General features: G+C 35.5%; 1 protein-coding gene and 1 non-coding gene across 13 annotated transcripts; one reads left to right on the top strand and one right to left on the bottom strand.

Annotated features, from left to right (window-relative positions):
- Positions 1-460: 460 nt before the first annotated feature.
- Positions 461-534, bottom strand: TRNAE-UUC (transfer RNA glutamic acid (anticodon UUC)). Its single transcript has one exon. It is a non-coding gene; the product is annotated as a tRNA-Glu (tRNA).
- Positions 535-1611: 1077 nt separating this feature from the next.
- On the top strand, positions 1612-22619 carry LOC103707593 (5'-3' exonuclease family protein). Of its 12 annotated transcripts, none has more exons than XR_015967145.2 (16): positions 1612-1812; positions 1999-2243; positions 2508-2739; positions 5464-5543; positions 7229-7267; positions 9312-9330; positions 11410-11466; positions 12488-12615; positions 12686-12754; positions 15114-15199; positions 16244-16353; positions 17968-18237; positions 20274-20332; positions 20528-20572; positions 21828-21902; positions 22001-22483. XR_015967145.2 is itself a non-coding variant. In XM_039127598.3 (16 exons), exons 2-16 carry the CDS (start codon positions 2082-2084, stop codon positions 22115-22117), a joined length of 1329 nt encoding a protein of 442 aa, XP_038983526.3. In that variant the 5' UTR covers positions 1612-1812; positions 1999-2081; the 3' UTR covers positions 22118-22619. The 12 variants fall into 12 exon arrangements, 10 of the variants coding, with proteins under 10 accessions (XP_038983526.3, XP_038983528.3, XP_088557044.2 ...); XR_015967146.2 differs by having other exon boundaries at positions 15114-15237; positions 18187-18237; XM_039127598.3 differs by having other exon boundaries at positions 18187-18237; positions 22001-22619.
- Positions 22620-23224: the final 605 nt, after the last annotated feature.

Genomic DNA, 23224 nt, shown 5'->3' with positions numbered 1-23224 from the left:
GAATCCAAACTTCTCAGTGTTTTATGTTTGCTTCAGTGCCTTTTCAGCATGCAGTAGGACGCCTGAGACATTTAAAGTCAAATGAATTTGGATGGCAATGGTGATTGAAAAATAAGGCTTCCATTTTATAGGAATGTTCCAGAAATTGGATAGCTTCTCTGAGTAACAATTGCCCAACAATTGTAGTTTAAAAATAGCCTTAAGCTTTTACACCTGGTTATATTTTTAAAGAAACTTGGATATTAGTCTCTCGGATTGCCATATTCCGGCTGTTTTTCTCTTTTTTTCCCTTGTTTTTTAAGAAAATTAAAAGTATTAAGTGCTAGCCGTGGAATTTTTCACAAAATTGTAGCCGGTAACAATTAATAAAGCGTGGAATTTTAGGGTGGCCTTGCCTCCCTTTTAGTCAAAAAAAAAAAGAGGAGTCATATTCCATTGCCGAGATTTTACCAAAAAACAATTCCATTGCCGGGATTTGAACCCGGGTCGCCTGGGTGAAAGCCAGGTATCCTAACCGGACTAGACGACAATGGATTGCGAAAGGTTTAATGGTATCATTTATAACAGCAGCCACAGGGCCGTACATACAAGAGACGTAACTCCTGACGAACAAGAAAATTCTGATCAAATTGTTACGATCGAAACTGATTGACGTTGATGCTGCTAAAAGTCAGGGGCTTTGGGTCAATAAGTTAATAATACTATCTTTAAGTCAGAAGCTTCTTACTACATCAAAAAAGAGTCAGGAGCTTCTAAAAAAGTATTGGCATCAGAGGCAATGGAGCTGAGGGGGAAGAGGTGGATGCTATTGAAGCAAGCAACCTTGTCGTTGGAGCAGTGAGAGCCATGAAGGAACAAGCAAGAATAAAAAAGTTATGAAAAGTACCGTAGCAAAACCCTTATCTATATGTCATTATATGGGTATAACATTGTTTCATCTTTAAAATATTGTTTTTGGTTTATTTAGTGACAAGATCGAGATATAAGGGCCGAGAAGTAACAAACATGCAGGATTATTGAAATTGTTGATCTGTCAAATTATGTTTTTTTGAATGGCAAATGTTATTTCTTCTTTATATGTATATATATAAAAGGTTGGTGATGCTACTTTTCACCGTTATTAAGATTCTTTTTCGGACATATTGTTCAATTTGATTGTTGCATAGAGGCATCTCGTTATTTAAGAGACTATTGCAATAATGGTGTGTACGAAAAGTATATTAGAATATTTAACTCTCAAGGTGCCAACCGGTTGGATTAGATCCAACTTATGTTTGATCCCACCTTTGTTCTAATTTTAATGGTACTTCCTCCTATCCTAGTTTTTTTGTTTTTTTTTTCTGTAATCAATAATGGGCCTAATCATGTTTTCATTCACAAAAACAAATGTTATAATGATGATGTTACAAACTTTTGCATTTCTTAAATGAAAAACGAAATAATTTATTTTTTGAAATATTAGCAATCTAACAAGTGCAAATGCAATATACGTCTACAAAATGTATTAATTAAATGTCATAATTCAGGTTTGTTTGTGGGCCTGGGGATGTAATCGTTTCGGCTATAGAAAGAAAGGCAAATAAGAAGGCCCGTTGGGTGGCTTGTTGAGCCGCTCGCTTTTCGTGGTCGCAAGTCGCAGCTTAATAAGACCACGGACAGCCTCCGGAAGACCGGTTAAGGTAGGAGCGCCTCAAAAAATAGAGCGCGCGCTTTGCCGTGCTCGCCCACTGGGGAAAAACCACAAACAGGTCTCGGCTCCTTGGCCCCACCCTTCTTCCAGATTTTCTTCTTCCATCCCTCTATCCAACTCAGGTAAGCTCCCACATTACGCCTTTTGGGGAAAAACAGTTTCCACTTAGATATCATCATCTGCACGAACCCTAGTACTCTGCACTTCTAAGTACTGCCCCCCTTTCCAAAAAGATTATCATCGATTAAAACGTAGAATTATCTGCTGTTCGAGTCATGTATTTTCTCCAATGCTATAAAATTTTGCAGGAGAAATGCCCTCTTCTATTGTTCTCGACGTGGTGAATTCTACGCTGTAAAAAGTGACAAGTTTGAACTGAAATGGTCTTGCTATGGCCTGCTGTCGGCTGTCTTACAATCACATCTCCTCGTTTTGGAGAACTATTGATGGGATAGGAGGGTGGATTTGGGCGAGTCCAATGGTTGGAAGCAAGATGCTATGTGGCCGGTTGCCTATGCATCTCCGTTATGGTTCGATTACCTTGTCCAGAAAGGTCCTGATATAACTTTATTTTTATTTTAAATTTAGTTGAGTCTTATGAGATTGTGCCATTCAACTTCCATATTTTGATTTCCATCCTCATTTTGCATAGTCATTTTATAGTCTTCTTCTCATCCCGGACTTTTCCCTAAAAAAGGCATCAGACCTTCAATAGATGTGACTAGCCAGAATACGTCCAACAAAGAAAATTTAAAAGCATCCTTGAAATAAAATCCTGTGTTTGGTTGAAGTATTTAACTAGATGCTCATCTACCAGGGTTGTTCCAAGCTGGCTATTTTTCCAAAATTCGAGCCACTTATCGCTGCTCAAGCAAGGCACTTGCAAAGTGATCCACTTGTTTCTTCGGAAGATTTGAGAACCACAAGGCCCATAAAAGCTGATTCTTCAAAACTTAGCAAAAGTGATGCCAGTGTAGTTCTTTTGAATAATCGAGTGATGCTTGTTGACGGAACTGCAATTATGTACAGGTCTTACTACAAACTTATTGGTATACTACTAAACTTTACCGTTAGTTACTCTTTCTATTTAATTCTTTGTTACAAATGCATTTATGTGCCTGTATATTCTTGGCATCTTTCACAAGTTTCTTCGGATGCCATTATTCTTTCTTTCTTATTCAATTGACATAGATATGCATGTTTTACTTGATAAAGCTGTGTGGTTTTTGCTTTATACAGTTTATGTCTTGATGGGGTGGGTATTTATCTGCATATGCATCCAACAAACACAATCTGTAGTCATGTGACAGGGGTGTGACAGAAACTTGAGCTGTAGAGAGATATCTTGAACAGTCATGATACTCTTGATTGTTTAAGGTCATGATTGAAACTTAAGGTTCTATATGCCCAGCAATTCACAGAAATTTCATTATAAATTTTTGCATTTGGTTACAAGCATCACATGGCAGATGAGATTTTCTAATTATGATTCCGTTTATGCTCCTTAATCTTTGCTGAAATGCTTACAAAAAGCTTTGAATTGCTTTGCTCACCATTTGTTTATTAGTCTAACATAGCTTAAATAAAGGCCCAAAAATAAATACTATGACCATTTTTAAATTTAACTTTCCATTTTCTCGTCTAGCTATCCTAAATGTAATTTTATTATAAAAATCCTATTCATCATAAAGGCACTGCATGATTTGTTGCAAAATACATTGTTACATTCTCTTATCTGTTCAATTTTTCATGTTTATTTCTTTACCGTACCGGTAAAATAACTGCTTATATTCCCTTTATTTCACTATTACCAGATAGTGAATCTTAAACTCTATTAATAAATTTTGATTCAAATGTCAAATGTTTCTAGTATGGGAAGATGGAACAGGACTGATATTTGGCACTTACTCCGACAGGCATTATTAAGATGTGCTTCAAATCATTGAATACTACTAATAGTTGCGAATAAGTTCTAGGGCATGGTTCTCCTACAACAAGCAACTACGAGTGAGGTTTGACAAAGGAGGATCAAAAGAAAAAGGTAGTGGCTTGTTATCAGTTATCTTAACAAGCTTTAGGAGACCTTGGATCTCATCCGTTTGTTCATATATCAGCGGCTAAAGATATTGATGAAGCCATCATGGAGGACAAAGACCACAAGATTACTTTAGCAAGTATAACCTGATCATAGAATCGTTAATATCGACATTGGAGTGGTGAATTAAGTGTTTGGACTGGCATCAAAATCAACTGATTGGACAATATTGCTGTCTGTTCAGGTTGGAAGACACCTTATGAAACTCTGGATGTTCTAACACCATGTAAGTGAAGGAGAAAGAAATCAGGGAAATGCAATGATACTCTTTTGTGGGTTCAATAGCCCATTAAATACATTTTTCGTGTGGCCCAAAATAGGAATGCTTGATGAATGAGGATACCTGAAGCCAACACCAAGTAGTTGGCTGAGGCTGGATTGTTATGGTTGTCCGCAGTCATGAGAGTCATAGACACTCAAATACAGAATAATGCTGTAAATGCACCATTATATACAATTGCTCATGCATATGACAAAGGTTTCTTTATCAAAAATATCTAAGAACTGTTAGGCGACTGTGCATAAAAATGATCTTTGCAAAGTAATATCTGTTCAACACACTGAGCATTCTCCACTATACTGGTTTGGTATGGGCACATCTACGGTCAATCGCAACACTATAGGTAGGCCACCTTACCATATAATGAAAAAACAATAACCAACGTATTACTAGATATTGAGACATAGGCCTATTAAAGTATGCGTTCTTTGAAAGATTGCAGCTACTAGCTTATATTGCAGGGTCTAAATATTGCATGTTCTATCCTTCTTTTTAACTGTTAGAATATTATTTCTTTTGAAAATTATTTTAAAAAGTCATATATATATATATATTTATTTTTTGACAAGCTCAAGTTGCTAGCATTTTTTGAATACATGCATATTGGTGTATTGCTTGTAATACATTTTTTGTTGAAATGATATAAATGTAAGCAATAGTTTACATGTCATCAGTTTAGTTTGGTAAATTAATAAAGTAAAAAAAACCCTCTTTTGTCATCTTGTAGACATAAGAAAAAGTTTTTTGCTCAGGTTGTGTTGAAACTATGGGTTATAGCCTGTTTTAGGTTCCTGCTTATCAAAATGTTGTCCTTATTTCAGATTATCACTGTTACTGAACTTCTGGTCACAGAATCTATGGTCGGTATAAAGCCTATTTGATGGGATTAAATTTTTTTTGAAGGATGAAATTATGAATCGATAGGCAGGTCTTTAATGATGTTATCCTTGTCCATAGTCATCTCATGAAGAAAATTGGTAGTTGAAGTGCTTGTGCTGTGTATGACCACAGCTTTCTTGGATGGTTAGTTTATAGCTTGGGCAATTGGATCAATCAGGATTCTTTTAAGGTAGACAATTTAGTTTTACCACTTGGAGCTACATATATTTTTTAATTAGCTGTTACAAAAATTGGGTCTTTTGGGGCCAGTGCAATATAATTAGGAAAAGGGTTATGTGGTGTATTTTCCCATCTTAATGTCATTTTGTTCCCTTTCTAAATGGTGGTAATATGGCAAACTTATGCATGTCCCTCTTGCTCATTGATTTAATGATGGGATTCTAAATTATATTACCAGCTTTTGCTTAACTATTTGCTTTTCTAAAGCTATCTGTTGAATTATTCTGGATCCTCATCTGTGATTTCCCATTAATAGTTTCACCATTTGCATGGTTCTAGCAAAGTTGCATCGTGGGCTTTTGGAGCATGCTGATGGCAATGGAGATTGGGTTTTAACCATATTTACAGCTCTATCGCTTGTAAGCTATACCATTTTTTTATTATCTGGCCAGTTTATCTTGCAAGCTGAGCTCATTTTTTGGAGCATACTTAATCTTAATTTGTGCATGTTTTTCAAAAGCTATAATAACCTAATATGCTTACTTTTCCCATTTTCTGTTTCAATTAACTATATTCCTATGAAAGTTGTAAGCACAGTCAAGTCTGGCTCTTGTTATGTTGAACAATTTCAAGAACTCCACAACATAACAAGTCTGAGTCTTGTTATGCACAGACAAGTTGCTGTAGTTCAAGTCCTTGTTCATAAGTTGCAGGAAGTTGCAAGTTATTTTGCTGGGCCTTGTTATCTTCATTTGATGGCAAGGATTTGATCAAATCCTGGCATATGGAAATGATAATCATATTTATATGAAAAGAATTTAAATCTAATCTCATCCTAAGAATATTTATGTCCATGCATCACAACCAAATTTATGAACCACACAGGTAAATTATCTAAAGACTTCAATCTTTATTCCCAAGTCCCAGCTATATAAAGGAGATTCGATACATCTGTTCTATTATATAATGCCAACTCCTCTAATGTGTCCATGGATGAGGCATGTCTGACTGCCTGTATTTCCCGACCCCACTTTTTCCATCCCTCGCGTTTCCTCACCTTGCCTTTACCTATCCCACATTCTATCTGAATGTTTCTCCTTTCTCTATGTGGCTTTTAACCATAAGATCAAGGATTTCTGTCCTTCTAGCGGTTATTATTTATTACATCAATTATTTTTTTAATCAAAGCAATAAAATAACATGTGCATTGCACATGCCACATTCTAGTTTTCTCTTAATGACAAGTAGAAATTATGGCTACCTGTGGTATATTGTACAATTTCAGAAGCTATTGCCACAATCTTTTATCGCTCACTAAATGCTACTTCTTTGGCTATGCTCATCAGTCATCGCTAATGATTAATAGATCTGTTCCTGTAATTGTGGTTAATAACTGACTGCTCAGTACTTGTGGTTAATAACTGACTGCTCAGTACTCACTAGCAGTTCCCCTCTCCACGAATTTTGGCTACTTCCATATTTTTTTTTTAAAATTTTTTACCATATGACATTTTTTCCTGTATACATAATGTTGAGAGGTTATTTTAGCATATATCCGGTATAAGTATCAAATCATGCAATGACACTGGCTTCTCTCTCTTAAAAATTCAAAGAAAGCTGAATGACACCTGGGTATTAACTAGGGCTGCCTAGACCATTCAAAGGTTGTCTGTGGCCTGTTTCTAAAAGCAGCAACCAGCCAGACCTTGTCTGGGCCTGAAAAGACAAGGCCCAAGCCCAGCCTGCATTTGCCACTTCCCCAGCTCAGTTTTGGCCTGAGCCCAGTGATAGAGAGGGAAAGGGGTTTGATTTATTCTAGGTCAGGTTACCTAGTTTTCCATTTGTTTTGCTTGCTTTCACGCAAACAAATATTCATCAAGCAATTAAGTTGTGTATGGATAAGTACGTACTGGATGTTGTTTCTTAATTGTATTTTGTTGATTCTTACAACTGCATTTACTCCAGACAAAAAAGGTATGCTAACCATTCTAGGTTTTCACCATTTAAAAATTTCTTCTGCATTAGCATGGATGGTATAATATCAGCTTATGATTCTTTTGCTCATTGGTTTATTAATTCTTAACTGGCACCTATTTTGTTGCAGCTATTTGACGTGTTGGAATTCATGCCCTCTCATGTTGCAGTATGTTATCAATCCTTATAAAGTTAGCTTAGTCTTTTTTTATAATTTTATGCTTTATTACAAAATCTGACTAAATATGCTTTTCTTGCATTGGCCTTTATATGCTTTTCTTGCATTGGCCTTCAAGTGAATTGGTTTTGTTCTAGATTTTCAATTTGTTCTTCCACTGCTTCTTATTTGTGAGGACATTTTTAATAAAATTTTCCACTGAATTTGTTGATTCTTTTTTTAATACATTATATCTGCTTATAGTCCTTTTCCCCTTGCTTTCTTTCTTTCTGGTTATTTGTACTGCTTGTGGTCATTGGTGATAACTTTAATTCAAATGCTGGCTGTTACTGCACTGCATCAATCTTACTTGTGATAGACTTACATGGGAGCTAAAGAATTAGGATGGTGCAATGTCTCGCAAATTTGGTTTTCAAAAGAAATTATTTGAGCTCTATGTGGTCTGTAGATACTTATGATTTAACAAAAAGAACTATTCATGCCAGAGAAAAGGTCCTTTTATATTTTCTTTTTTCTTTCTTTTTCCATGATATAAGGTAATCTTATGTTGAAATCTAAAGCGACTTTTTGTATTTACTTGATGGATGAGTCAAATGATAAAATAGTCCCATGCATGATGGACAACAGAGAAAAAGGAAAAAATGGAAAAGAACAAAGAATTTATACATATTGGCAATTACTTCTATAATTAATGTTGTATCTTAACTAAATACTCAACTGCGACACCTCCTTAGGGTGGGATCAAACACTTAACCATTGTAATAAAATATGCAGCTATTGGAATATCTCAGGATGCATGTGAGTGAGTTCGTGCATGCATGTCTTATCCTTTTTGACTAAAGAAGATCACAACTCTACTAAATTATGAAAAGGCAAAGTTCTAATGTAGTGGTTTCCTTACAGCATGAAAGACACGGTAAACGTTATGACCAAGTGTTCACATAAACATGCAAGTTACAAGATGAACAGTTGTAGGGTTGGACAAACTGAACAGTCACTTTGCAAAGGCTATTTTCTTCTTTCTTTCTTTCTCTCTCATGTCATTATAACAATTCAAATTTCTTGTTTGTAAGGCATTATACAAACCTGCACTACCTGCAAGAAAATGAGGTGGTGACTCTGGCATCCCTTTGAATGTTGTGAAATAAGGTACTGTAGCTCCGAGGAGCTGTTTAGTGGCGGCCTTTTTGCCTCCATGTGCCATTTAGGGGCAAAATGAAGGTGAAGAGGGTGAATCTTCAGAAGAGTGACTAGGCCATGGAGATTTATTAAAGCAAGGGAATAAATATAGCTCAAGCTTGTGGATTAGTGCAATTATAAACCAGTGGGTGACTTTGCTGGTTTTATGAACTATGGCATGGAAAGGAGCAACTGAGATGAGGCAGGAAAATGATGGTGCATAAGCAAAGCTAAGTTTTGTAGAAGGTTGGGATGTATGCTGCTCTTGGGTATATTGTAGTGATGGAAGCCAAGCAGCTAGCGCGCATAAATAATTGCGACTTATTTATTTTATAGTACTTACAAAATATTCCAGCATTAGCAAATCATAAAATCAATAATTATCTCGTAGTTTGAATTACCACTTTAAGCAATTGCCTATCTTTATGAATTATGATAAAGTCCATGACCTTGGCCTCAGACCAGCAGTTTTGTCAGGAAAAAAGTACTGTTTTAATGGATGATTGGCAAGAATTTTGCTTGAAGGCCCTAAAGTTTAACTCCTAACCATACAATATCGCACTAAGAGGGTGAAAAAAGAATTGTCACTGATTTAATTTTGCCTGTGTTGAATGATTTGGGCTCATATTTGTTTTCTTGCCTTAGCAATTCCACTTACTGCACTTATTCCTTTTAGGCTTCTTGTTTGTTTTCACCTTTGGTTAATATCATATTCACGATGAATCTAATTCTGATTTTTTTAAATATATGTTTTATATAACATTTGCTTTTGATTAATGCCCTTACCTTTTTTTATACTGTACTTGCTTTGCTTATATTTCAAGTAAAGGAATTGATAGAACTCTCTTTGATGCAGGTGATATTTGACCATGATGGTGAGATGTATATGTCAGTGAATGTCTTGATTCACTCTTATGCTATCTTCAATCCTGTTATAATACTTATGTATCACATCTAGAAGAAATCTTCTTTTGAAAATGTGGTACATGACTTATACATTACATTTGCTGCCTCATTTGCGCAGCTTCCTTTTATTTATACGTATATAGTCCTGCGTCTTTATTTGTATCAAATTAGAGAAATTTATCTGGGTGAGACCTGATTGACTAATTTATTGGATTTGAATATATATTGTCAGAAAAGCCTGTGGTATTAACCTATTCTATCTTTTCAAATTTCAAGTGTAACAATGGAGAACCATAAATAGGTGCATAACCAGATGATGAACTTTCATTGATAAGCATGCAACTTCTGATTGTCTTATTTTGTCTGGACTTACAAAGTAGATGAAAGAATGTGTATTGGGAGTGATAGAGTGGATTGAAAGAACATTGCAAATTGCAATCATATTGTTTACAATCCAAGGAAGTGGTCGACAGGAGCACAGTACAGACATGGAATTGATACTCTAATTTGGCGATCCTTGCTTTCTAAGTCATGAAGAAGGATTTGAATATAAAGTGGAACTTTGAAGTTCTTGTGGACTTACATATTTTATTAGAAACTGGGGACGTTTTAATAATGGAAATTTCTAAAAGCTTGCAGCATTCTTGTAACTAAATTATCCACAGATGTGTTCTAAACTGCTTAAGTATTTCATAAGTAAAAACATGGGAGAGCATCATTTTGCCTTGCTTCAAAATCAGGATCTAACCACAGTATTATCTTCTCTGATAAAATTTCACATGTATAAGAATTATATGATCTACATATGATAACTTATAATAAATTGTCCCATATATAACCACAGAATGTCTTATACTTAAGACGTGGATCTTTGAATCTTCATGATTTTTCTGCATACTCTTCATTGGAGGCAATTGATATACATTTCCACAATGCTTGCTTACGGATGATGCCATTTTAGTTTCTTGTGGCTTGCCATGCGGCGGCAGTATAACCAATCTTCTGATATCAATTGCTCCCTTCTTTGACCATATTGCTATCTTAATTCTTAGATGACTAGAATATTACTGCATTGATGGCTTTGCATGCAGCATCTAACGACCAGTAATATGGTTTGTTACAGATGTCTGATTAAGATTCATCTTGTTTGTAAGTTCATTTTTTTTGCCTCTTTCAGACATCTGAATTGCTGATTAATATACATATACACGTCTACCAAGGTTAGACACTCGAAGTTGCAAACCTGTAGTCCTACTATATCTGAATCTGTATTTCTGGAAGTTGTGAAGTCCATATTTCCATATAGTCTTCTCAGTTTCAAGTTATGCTCTCTAGTAACTCTATGTTAATGAGAAGAAGGTTTGGTTGATTGACAATTTTGATTTATGATACTGAAAATGTCTGATAACAATTGATCTATAAGGGAAAAAGAAACATTGTTAAGATGGAGTGAACTGTCGTTTGTAATCATAGATCTGCCATATTTTATCTGCATGGCAATTCTCTTATCAGTTTGCAAGATATATTTAAGGCTTCACTTGTACATTGCCGCTGCAACATAAAAGGGTGAAATGCCAGAAGATCGCACAAACTATATAATATATATATAATTGTCAAACTTTTGGCAGGCCATCCTGGAGGATGGATCTGTAGCATCGGACTAGTTCTTTTTCTACATAATGGTCTTTTTTGATTTTGAAATTTATAAGAATATTGCAAATGTGTGACCTTAAACTGCAGCTCATGGATGTGTCAGGAAGTCCTCTTCTTCCCTTGATTTATTGAGTTTAATTTACATTATCAGTGTGAATGTATAGTTGTCCACCATTATCACTCAATCAACATTATTGCAAACAAAAAAGAAAACCATTTTTGTATAGTCTGATTAAATAATTTGCTGCATGTTATTGGTGAAATTTACTTATGAAACTGCATTACCGATATTACCGAGCCTTCCTTCCTATTGTCAAAGTTATTTGAGGAGTTGGGTAGTTTAATTCACAAAAGTTTCAAATTAAGTGATACAAGTGGTCAAACTTTCTTTTCAGGAGTTCCATTTGGTCACACTACTACCATGCCATCCAAAGAATCTTACATGGCAAAAGGTAAGAGTTATCCTTTCCATTTATGTTACGTGGACTGGGGTTCGTGTGTCGGGTGCTGGTGCATGTCTAAGTGTTGGGTCCTTTCAACATCTAAGAAATTCTTCTTATGGAGCCATGCGCAAGTGTCATACCAATGTCTGAGATTAAGTGTTCGTTGCTGATACTTATAAGCTAAACCAAAGGGTCTGGGTAACATAGCTTTCCATAATTCGGTAGAATGGTTTGGACCAATGTTTTTATGTGATATGAGCAACTGAGTACAAGTCTAGTTGGCCTGAAAAGCCTAAATATGTTGATGGAATTGTCTAAATTTGTAGCTATGTCCTAGTCATCTAGTTTATTCTCTATGTTGGTGGTATGATACAAGCTTGCAGATTGTGTGTAATGTTTTTTCCACTCTTTGTTTCTGTTGTTCTAGCTGCTCATCCTCTCCTCTCTCTCTCTCTCTCTCTCTCTCTCTCTCTCTCTATATATATATATATATATATATATATCTATATATATATATATCCAAAAATTAGCCTTTTTCACAAGGAGAAGAAATTGCCTAAAATTTAAGTTTGTGGTTTTGTTAAAACTTTTTTGTTCAAAAAATTAAACTAAGTAGATTACTGTAGTCTGTAGAATGTAGAGCATTTGAGAACGAAATTTAGCATGCAATACTTAAACTTTGGGTTCCTCGATTCCAGATTATATTCAGCCAACCTTATAACCTGTCCAGTCATAGTTTAGGAATTGTTTCTGCACTTACAGTTGTCTAAAAATTGATGCTAATAACTGCCAAGGTCATGGTTACTCTAACTATCCTTGGTGTTTAATTCTACGAATACAATTCATCAATTATGCATTAATTTCCTTGTGTAATCATGTTTCTTGTTGATAGTTCTTGGACATTTATTAATGCACCAGTTCTTCTATAAGTATGTTCTGTGATTGATGCCACTTATCCTAATGCTGTTAGAGTTTTATGAGCTATATTATAGTTCTGCATCTTCTAACCATATTGTTTTTTTGCCTGAAGGCTTGACTTTCCGTCACATGTTATATCCCTCTTACAAAAGCAGCCGCATTCCGACCCCTGATACTGTTGTTCAGGGTCTTCAATATCTGAAAGCATCCATCAAGGCTATGTCCATTAAAGTCATTGAGGTAAATAACATGGATGTATTGGTTTTGCATAGAATGTTGCAGCAGTTTTCATCCTAAGGCATTGATGCAGGTTCCAGGTGTTGAAGCTGATGATGTAATTGGAACTTTGGCTGTAAACAGCGTTTCTGCTGGGTACAAGGTTATTTTCGTAGATTGTCATGTCCTTGTTCACTAATATAGGATAAATAGAACTTTGATTGTTTTTTCTATATGTTAAACACTGTGGTAATCATATACTGTTACAACTTACAAGCTTCGAGGAATACAGGGTGACACCACCATGAGAGTTCGAACCCTGGACCTCTCCTAAGCAGAGAGGGGTGTCAACCAGCTGAGCTAAGGCTGGTTGATGCTTCCAGGATCTACCTTGGGCACTTGGTAACTTGAATATAAAATACCAACACATCATAGAAATTTAAGCAGTTAATATGATTGATCATCATACTTTGGGCATTCAAGCTTTAGAGTTTCTTGAGAAGGCCAAGTTCTATTCACAAATTTTATATTACTTGTTGGCTCCTGATTGTTTAGACTAGAATATCGTATTATGCACATCAAAGTTTGATTAAGCACTTATTGTATTTTATGCTTCTTCTTATGTAATTTAGTTACTTGGGAAATGTTCTACATTTCTACATTTTTGTATCTTCCTGCCCTTCATCCGAAAGTTTTGGCACTTGGCGCAATTTTTTTTGGGGTTTCCTTGCACACTAGTTCAATTAATGGCATTTCAGTTCTCAATTCTATTAATGGCTTACCTGTATTAATTAAAAGAACCAAGCACATCTGACTAGCATGGTATTTTGTTCTTCTTTTCTAGTGTGCAATGCAGCTTGAGATGCATGTTTTAAAAGAAGACGCTATTAACAGCCAACCAATTTTAGTAATCAATACATTTTGATGTTATTCATATTTTTTCAAATATTAGAATTACATAGCAGTGTCATAAATCAAGTTTCTGGTGGCTGAATTGTCAGACGCTGTGGGGTTACCTCATTAATGCAGTAATGCCAAGTCTCATGGTAACTTTGACCAATGAAAAGAGAGTTTACAATTAGAAATAGAAGATTGAGGCATCTCTTAAATAAATTTTAGCTTATCTCTTATTCTACTGGCCGCCTATTTTTATATTCCTGATATGAAAATTATCAATCATAAATCTCCCTCCAAATGCAAAACTTTTAGAGTGTTCTAAAGTGTTGGATGTAATGTATAAAAATTATATAGTGTATCTTTAAATATCATATTAACCTTGTATTTAAGGGATCCTTCATTATGTGGTTTGTTCACCACTGTAGCGAGAATATGTGTTGTATAAATATATTAATTTAGGCTCCTTTCTTGATGAGATATGCATTTTTCTCTTTCATACTTGCTCTCCAAGTTACCATAAAGTTGAATGTTTATCAACCCACTAATTGTGCTTGGTGTGTATATCTGAGCAAGAGCAAGTAGTCCTAAAAACATTAAAGAATGTGAAAGTGGGTATGAAGTCCAGGCGATGGAGGTGAATGGATTTGAAAAAAGACTTGCAACAAAGTAAAAGTTGATCACATGTTTCAGGTGATTTGCACATAGGAGTTGCATGTGCACCAATCTAGAATGACTAAGGACTTGTTTGGTTCACAGGGAGGGGGAAAAGTGTGGTCAACATAAAAATAGAGAAATGCCTCGTATTTGGTTGGAGTTTTCAAAGGAGAGAAATGAAAAAGTAGCTTTCCTATAAGAATAAGATTCCCACATTTCATGGAAAAGAAAAATCCATCTAGGACATCGGAAAGTGACTGTCCCATTGGCTAGGAATTGGGATATTTTTTTTTTTCAAAAGTACCCTTAAGCTTTTAGATAGAACGGGCTAAGATCTTTCCCTTTATTAAGGGCATAACAGAAATTTTATAATTTTTCTAGAAAAATAGATGTTTAACCAAATATAAGCTACTCTAGAATGTGCCACTTTTTCATAGTCAACCAAACATGAAAAAACTACTTTCAGGTATCAGCTTCTCAGAAAAAACATTCCAGTGAGAAAATTTTTTTCCAACAAACCAAACAAAATTTTGATAACTTGCAAGGCAAGATCCCGGAACATGCATAGGGGAAAATTAGAACACGGGAGTGGAAAAGCAAATAGCTTAGGTGAAAGGTTTGAGCAAAAACTTAGAGATTCTAGTTACATAGATTTAGTCCTTAATAAGAATTAGTTGCAAAGGAATCAACAAAATCAGCAAACAGTGCTTGTTGATGTCTCATATTGCATCATTATCCATGCAAATATTGAAAGAAAAACTTACTATTTGAGCATGATGTTAGGTCATTTTACTGTCAGTGGAAGCATGTATGTCTTTGTGCTTGTGTGCCTATACAGGTTCCTGGATGCATTTTGCACACATTTTCATGTGCCCACATGTGTCCCAGTGTGCTGTGTGTGCTTGACAGTCTTGTTCACTTGTCCTTGGGTGTTACTTTATGTTTTCATTTTCTTGATATCTTTTTCACAGGTACGGATTGTCTCTCCAGACAAAGATTTCTTTCAAATCTTATCACCTTCATTACGTCTTCTACGAATTGCATCACGTGGGTCTGGGTTAGTATAGCTACCATTTGAATCTGTCATGGATTTCTGTATGTAACTCTTATTCTCGAGTATGAATACATATTATTATATACTTTTTGCTATGCCCCTCCTTTGCATACAAACATTGTGCATTAATTTTTGCATCTCGCGCTAGAAGAACATCTCATCCTGCAAGTCACCCCATTTGGATCCTAATTCAATATGTTTCATGTGTTCATGTCATAATGACATGAAATTTCCTTCATTGTAGTATGATTGAGTTAAAAATCGGGGTCCCAATTCTCTGTGTAGATAACTTTATAGGGAACATGCTAGCATCATGAAATCAGTGGAATTACTCAGAGATATGACTTGAACCTAGACTTGGGCTTGTTGGTCAGTCCAAATGTGAGGCCTGTCCCTGTACTTTCTGGTTACAGGCCTCAGAACTGGATATGACCTCATCCAGATCAGCTTAAAGAACTTATTTTAAAAATGTAGGAGAATCAAGTCTTGTTCTCCTTGAACCATTTCGCTGGATCAGGAATGGTCCCAAGATTTGGACCTTTTTCCAAATAAAGCTCTTGCCTGACCCTACAACCCAACCAATCATGCTTGCATCTGTGCTTTGACGGACACCTGTCTCCACGGAGAGAAATTTGACACCCATTATTGTTTTGATTGATATCGTTTGTCCAAGCATGGATGCTGTAACAATTCCTATTTTTTAACCAATGAAAGGTGAAAACTACAATTATAATCTTTTGAATTGTTGTAATATGATAGCCATAGTTCCTTTTCAGATTTTCCTAGTTGGATGAGAAGTGGTGAAGAAGCGTTTCTTTCATCAAACATAATTTACCCTTTTTTTTTTGTTTCTTATGCTGTCTGATGGGTAATCGAACTATGACGAACTTTGATTCTATTTTATTATGCCTGTAAATTTTTTGGTTTTAGTGTAAGTTAATGTATGAACTGCTAGCATTTGTTCTTTTTTTTGAAGGGAACTGCTAGCTTTTGTTATTCTGATCCAAAAGGGTTCAATCTATTGATATAGATGGGGTTTGTGTATAGGATGGTTTCTTTTGGATTGGAAGACTTTGCCAAAAGATATGGAGCATTACAACCTTCTCAGTTTGTTGATGTTGTTGCACTTGCTGGCGACAAATCTGACAATATTCCAGGTTATAGTAATATCTTATTTTCTAGTACCCTGTGGGACTTGTTGATTGCTGTATTACTCTGTTTTGAGGACTAAAACATGATTCTCTGAATTCTTTATTTTAGTGCAAGTTCAGCCTCATGGAATGTGAATCCGAACTTGATTCTTGCATGGGACAGTTAACAGCATACTTTAAAAATAATTTCCTGCATGTTGTTGGAAAAAGAGGCCTTGGCATTAAATCTGTGGTTAAAGGTTGCTAAATTTCAAAATTGAGCTTCTCTCCTTTTCCTTGATTCAAAAGTTTAGATTTTGAGAATTAAGATTTTCCAGGAACTATTTGATTGTTGGAAGGACATTTTGGGAGTGGAAACTTGTAAAGTGAATGAAGAAGAAAAAAATATGAACTCGACAAATCTATTAAAACTAGAAATTGCCAATTCCACAATGTTCATCTTATGAGTTCTTGTGGCACAATAAAAAAATTAGTACTGTATAAATTATAACTTGTAACTTCAAAAAGATCATGCAAAATCGCAAACTATCATGATTTTATAGTATCTTCTGATTCTAGAGTTCATACAATCTCGGCATTGAGAAGTTGCTTGTGCCTTAATAGTTGAAATATATATAGCCATGTTACTATTTTTTCCACTCAGCAATTTTCGCATTATAGCTTTTTAATATCCTTTGGATTCTCCTAGAAGATGTTTCTTTGGCAGATGGATGGCTTTTTTCTTTTTCATTGATTTCTGAAAGGAAGAATTTTTATGCTGACTTTGCTTTATGATTGCAACCATTGTTTGGACAAACAAAAGTTCAGTGTTGGTGAAATAAGCAGTAGAAAGAAAGGTATTGAAATAATGTAACAAGAACATGGAATTGGAAGAGGTAGTGGAGGGAGGACCAAATATGACCAGAAATGCTAAGCTCTCTCTCTCTCTCTCTCTCTCTCTCTCTCGGTAAATAACATGATTTTTACCCACTCTACATTGTAATTTAACTATTTTTTTAGTTTTTCTTCTAAGTGGAACTGTTATTGATAGTTAAAAACACCATATAAAGGGGAGTGAAATGAAATTTGTAAGTTCATAATTTTAAGATGGATTCTTTTAAGTTGTTTAGGGGGTGTGATAAGTTGTTTCAAGATGCTCACAAGTTTGACTTTGCTTGATGGTGCTGCCACTTTTCTCTTGATGGATGATGTAATCTTTTTGTCACGCCACCTTTTTATTTAAGTTTCTGCCAGAGAATTTCCCATATTTATTATAAATTTGGGGGAGTGAAATGACCTGTATATGTTGATAGCCAAACTTTGCACTTATTTTTGTTGAATTATTCAATTTCCATATTTATAAAATTGTCACTATCATTACCACCAAAACCATTTCTCATCAGAAAGAGGGTCTGTAATGAGCACATATCTTAGTGGAGGAGATTATGGAAGGATTGAGCAAATTTATGTGAGTAGCTGTTAAACCAACATTGATCCTCTAAACTATACTATAATTAAGTCATATTACAAGGAACAATGTGGTCATAGAAATCACACTATAATGAACTTCAGCGATAAATTATTCCTTGGAGTATCACATAAATTTTCTCATCAAATCTAACTGTTTTCTCTTCCTTAAAGGTTACGTAAGGAAGTCGCTGGGAAATACATTTGATCAAAGCACTTTGCATCATAGTTATGTTAAGTCTTTATATAAAAATTGCAACTTCAATCCTCAATATACACGATATTGTTATATCTATATTCTTTATTTGGTTAATAGGCGTTTTGAATTGCCTCTCAGTGAAAGTTCTACTGCATGTTAAGTGCTATTTTTTGATTGCTTTTCATTTTATGCAGGAGTTGAAGGCATAGGACATGTAAATGCTTTAAAACTTATCACTAGGTTTGGTACGTTGATTTCTTTTGACCTTCTTTCCCAAAAACTTATTGGATTATGTGTTATGAATGCAAAATGATAAGCACTGCTTGTCTGGTATGGATAGACAGTGGTGCAGATATAGCTTGCTTATTGATGGCTATGAGTTATCGTTGTTTGATAAAATTTGAGTACCTGGTATATTACAGACAGCATTTATATATCCCGAAATATTGGTACTCAAGCATTTCAGATTCAACCATGACATTTGTTCTGCTACCTTGACATATATCTCTTTTGGTATGTGCACCAGGACTGTCAAAAGATATCATAATTCAGTAAATGGAAGTTTTCAATCATCAACATACACTTTTCCTTTTCTCAGTCGATGGTTAAAGTTTGGTAGGCAACCTGGATGGATAAGGCTAATAAATTGTGGACGAACCATCGATTGGTAATTGTCAAAAAAAAATAAAATTGGAAAGCTTACATTGATCATTTACCTTTAGGTATGTAAGAAACTTATATTATCATATTCATACGTTCAAAGTTCTCCACACCCCCCACAATTATACAGATTATTAATGGTTCAAGCATATTGGTTTTCACTTCATGACAATTCATTGTTACCGGTATTGGTGTTGAACATTTGCATGACATGTTTGATTTTCCCAAGCTCAATGATATTGTCCTTATAACAATATGAGCAAACATGCACAGGAAGCTGTATAATTTAAGGAGGTAGATATTGGTTTTGAGTTGTATGTGGGGTGAGTAGGTTAGTAAGTTGAACTAGGTTGGCTTCATTAATAGATCAACAAAAATGTCCAAAATGTTGTTGTGTGTGCCGGACTGCTGAATAAAATCTAGTTGATATGTTCTTCTTGCATCATTCGCATTGTTCAAGAAAGGAGTCCTTGAGTTCACTCTAAGGTCATGCCTATGCTGCTTATTAAATTTCAGCAATACTTTAGCAAGCTCCTCACATTTCAAAGTTAATGCACCCTTCTAGCATAAATGTCTCGTGTTATCCCCAAAATGAGTCGTAACACAATGTTTTTTCAAAGCATAATGAATTCTTGTTTTGGAGCAATGCTAGAAAGGTGCTTTATTGATAGTAAAGATACAAGCCATCAATCTTGAAGACAGGAGCAGGTACAATTCATCTGGCAATTATTTATGGTATGCGTTAGGCTCCAACTTTTATAGCTGAAAAATCAATTGGTTCATATGGTGCATGATCAATAGCCAGGTACAGGTGGCTTAGTTGAACATGGGACTATCAATGTGATTTGGTCCTTGCCTCTGAAATTATGGAAGGCCCAACTTCTTTTATTGCAGCTTGCTATAAGTGCTAGTAGGATATCTCTCTACAGTGGCATGACATAACAAAATGCTTTTGAAGTCTCCAACTTCGAACTTTTCCTAGTAATTCTCTGCTTTTCACATATTTCTTGGACTCATCTCTACATTCTTCAGGGACTACGCTTCGATACTGAATTTCAGTTCATAATTTGTGCATCAAAGATGAACAAAGTTCCCATTGTCAAACATTGCCGTTTCTCTGTCTTCACTCTTACATCTGGGAGAATCTGGGTCTTTGTTTTTGTGGTCTCAAGCTGCAACTAAAATAGTAGGCATCTTACCCTCCAATTGGCCTTACAGGTTTCATCTTAGGCCCCCCTCTTGTTTAAAGTTGTCTTTGCAAGGAAATGGCACCAATTCTTGGAGGACTGACTTCAACTCAACAGTCAAATATATGAATTTGCTCAGTTCTTTGTAGCCTTCTCTAATTAGAGCTGTTCTCCATAGTAAACCATATTTTTTGTCAGAAAATCTTGGACGCTAATTTACTTTTCTTTATTTTGTTTATTTTTCTTCTTTTTGGAGCAATATTATCTAGTTGTTCCCCGTGTCTACATTTGCTTTCTATCTTCGCAATGTTAATTTTCTTTTTACTCGGAGTTGGTTGTTATAATCATTATGTAAGTTGATTCTTCAATTTTAAAAATCTTGTTCATATCCAGATCACAGTAATGCACATGCATTATGTTGTATGTACACCCAGGTTCCTTGGAGAATTTGTTGCAATGTGCTGATCAAGTTGAGGAGGAACGTATCAAAAAGGTGCAGTCAATATGTAACAATTTTCTTTAGTATGTTGAGTAGTTTGCTTAGATGCCTATTTATCATAATTTATGTTTGTTCTTTTTAGCTTTACTCCTTTTGTATTATTAATTCTATTGGCCTTCCTATCGCTACGTAAGTGATAAATCTTTGCGTGTCCATTGCACTTACGTGTTTCTAAATCCGGTCCTGCAGGCATTGTTATCAAGTGCCGATCAGGCTCTTCTTTGCAAGAACTTGGTAATATTCTTGCCTTTTTCTGTCTTCTACATACTTAGCTTTTAAAGCATTATCATGTACTAACCTTTTCCTTTTCCCATCAATTATGGGTCTTCTCCACATCGCAGACAATATTTTGGAGCTTGTTACTTTGTTGATACATGATTGGCTTTATAAAATTTATATCTTCTAGTCACGTTGATCCCGCTTCCGTGTAGTAGTAAAGGCTGTTATAGCCAGTGGAATTTGAATCATAAAGCATTTGATGAGAAACGGCTTGATTGATGGTGTGTGTGGTGGACTTGTCAATGATCCTTTCTAAGCATTAGATTTACTGCATTTGCAGCAGAGCTGTGAAACCCTTTTTGGTGTATAATCTTTGAGTCTAATGAAAACTGAACTGCCAATGTAGTCTTATTTTAATATAATAACTATCTGGAGGGTTTATTTTATAATACCAGCAAGAAATCTAATTACTGGAAGCTCATTGACCATTCCTGTAGTGCCTCAGAAATTGCCATTTGATGAGCAATCCTAGCTTCCACATTTAGTAGATCAACGTTAATGCATTCGATGATAACGAAAAGTCATATCCAACTAGTACTTGGTAAAGTTGTAAAAGCTACTACATTGGAACATAATGCTACTTTTACATGGATAACTTTTGAACATGTGCTATACTTGAATCTTCTGAAGAGTAAAGATGTAGATGATCTTTATTGTTTTAGATGATAATTCATCAAATGTGCATTTTCGGATGTGCATCCAGATTATATTATCATAGATTAATTTGGTGATACGAGGCCTTAGCGAAGACTTGTTGAAGGCTATTAATGTATTTTATCTTGACTCAACTATCATAATGCTTGCTATAAAATAGTCAGTTATAAGTTTCTGCAATATTGTCATATTACCGGGAGTCTCTCTCTCTCTCTCTATCTGTGTTTGCGCGTGCGCATGCATGTGTGCGTGCATGGGCATGTGTGACAAGGGCGTATCATGTAGAATCTTTAGTTATTATAAAACCTAGCTGAGAACAAGTCAAACAGAGAAATTGGTTCTCAATCTGCTGTGCATGCTCGATGTTTCTTCTGCCTTTCCTCTATTGAACTGCTGTTTTTTTATATGCGAATTGTTAATTAGTATATGTAGGTCAGAGTTCTCAAATTTGAGACTTCCATTAGTTCAATTCTTCAGTAGCCATAGTTGAGCATTTTGTGATAATCATTCAAGCTTCTAGAAACTGGTCCTTACCGAATTCTTTTTTCCCCCCAAGGCAACTTTGCGTTCCGATCTTCCATCATACATGGTTCCATTTGAAACATCTGACCTCGTGTTTCAGAAACCGCAGGTTTGTGTTATTTTCCAAATTATCTTGACATACTGAGTTTCTTAGAAGAAGTTTGGTGCGTCCATTTCTCAACCATGTACTTCTTTATCTGTATGCAGGACAATGGAGAAAAATGGATAACCCTCTTGAGAGCTTTGGGAGCATATGCAGAAGGTTTCTCTGCAGATCCTATCATCAGAAGAGCATCTTATTTGTGGAACAAACTTAGAACATGATTAATTTGTGCTGGTCATCGAGAATATCAGAAGTCCCCAGAGAGATTATCCTGGCCAAGAAAGGGCTATCTAAGTGAATATCTTTTATCATTTGAGATACAGTGCCCCTTCTGTGATATTGCTGCTGTTGTAAATCGAACTGACAGTAGTGCTCACATGCGATATCCAGCTTGCCAAAGTTCCCACTGTTTTTCCTACACCACGAGGTATCCCCTCGTTCTCTTTTGCTCAAAGGCCATTGCTATTGTTTTTTTTTTTCTTTTTAAATGTATTGGAAGAGTATTTTTTCTTCTTCCTAAGATCCCATCCTGAAACACCATTGAAGGGCGGCATTAATGCTAACAAGTGATAACGATTGCACCCTAATAGCCTCTTTCTGTCAGATTTCTAATTGAATATGGAGGGGGCATATATGTATGTGTGTGTGTATATAAGTATATATATATATTAAAAGCCTATGCTGTATGTTGGAGGTTTGTGGCCCTCCGTGGATGTTGGACCATTTTGTCTCAAGTTGCCAGCCCTCATGAGTGCACCATTTGCCGAAGTTTAAAGACAGGATATTGAAGGGTGGGGGCGTCTGATTATTTAGATCTTCGATCGCAGTGATTCCACACTTGCATTGTACATTGCATGTATTTGATCTAACTTAATTATCTAAATCATTTTAAAGGCAAGATGTTTTCACTATGTTGCAATAGATGATCAAAATAGTCCAATGTACTGGAACCACCCTGCTCTCCTGGCAAAGGTTCTGGGAGGTCACAAAGGAAATCCCCCAAACTATGGTAAGTCTGTCAAGAGGTAACTTCCTATGGTCCTTATCGTGTCTTCCTGCCTCGTTTCCGTCTCTCAACCTCCATGCGGAGAGATCACAAACATTATTGTGCGATGTTTTATAATAATCTAAGCGGGCCCATAAGAGCTGCTAGCTGATAATCCACATCCTATTAATTGCGACGTTTCATAACAATCTATCTTCAAATGATCATTCAAACAAATGTGTATTTTGTGAAAGGGTTCATGCAGTTCAATGCTTCTTGTGTCTGGTATCACACTACCAACCCCTTATTGCACAAGCGTATTCACATTGTTGCGTTGTTCTTT

This window comes from Phoenix dactylifera, chromosome 7 (assembly GCF_051530095.1).
Source record: "Phoenix dactylifera cultivar Ajwa chromosome 7, Ajwa_hap1_PhDact_Kaust_v1.1, whole genome shotgun sequence".
Lineage (NCBI taxonomy): Eukaryota > Viridiplantae > Streptophyta > Magnoliopsida > Arecales > Arecaceae > Phoenix > Phoenix dactylifera.
Note: the sequence above shows the minus strand (reverse complement) of the source record. Positions and strands in the feature narration are given on the sequence as shown.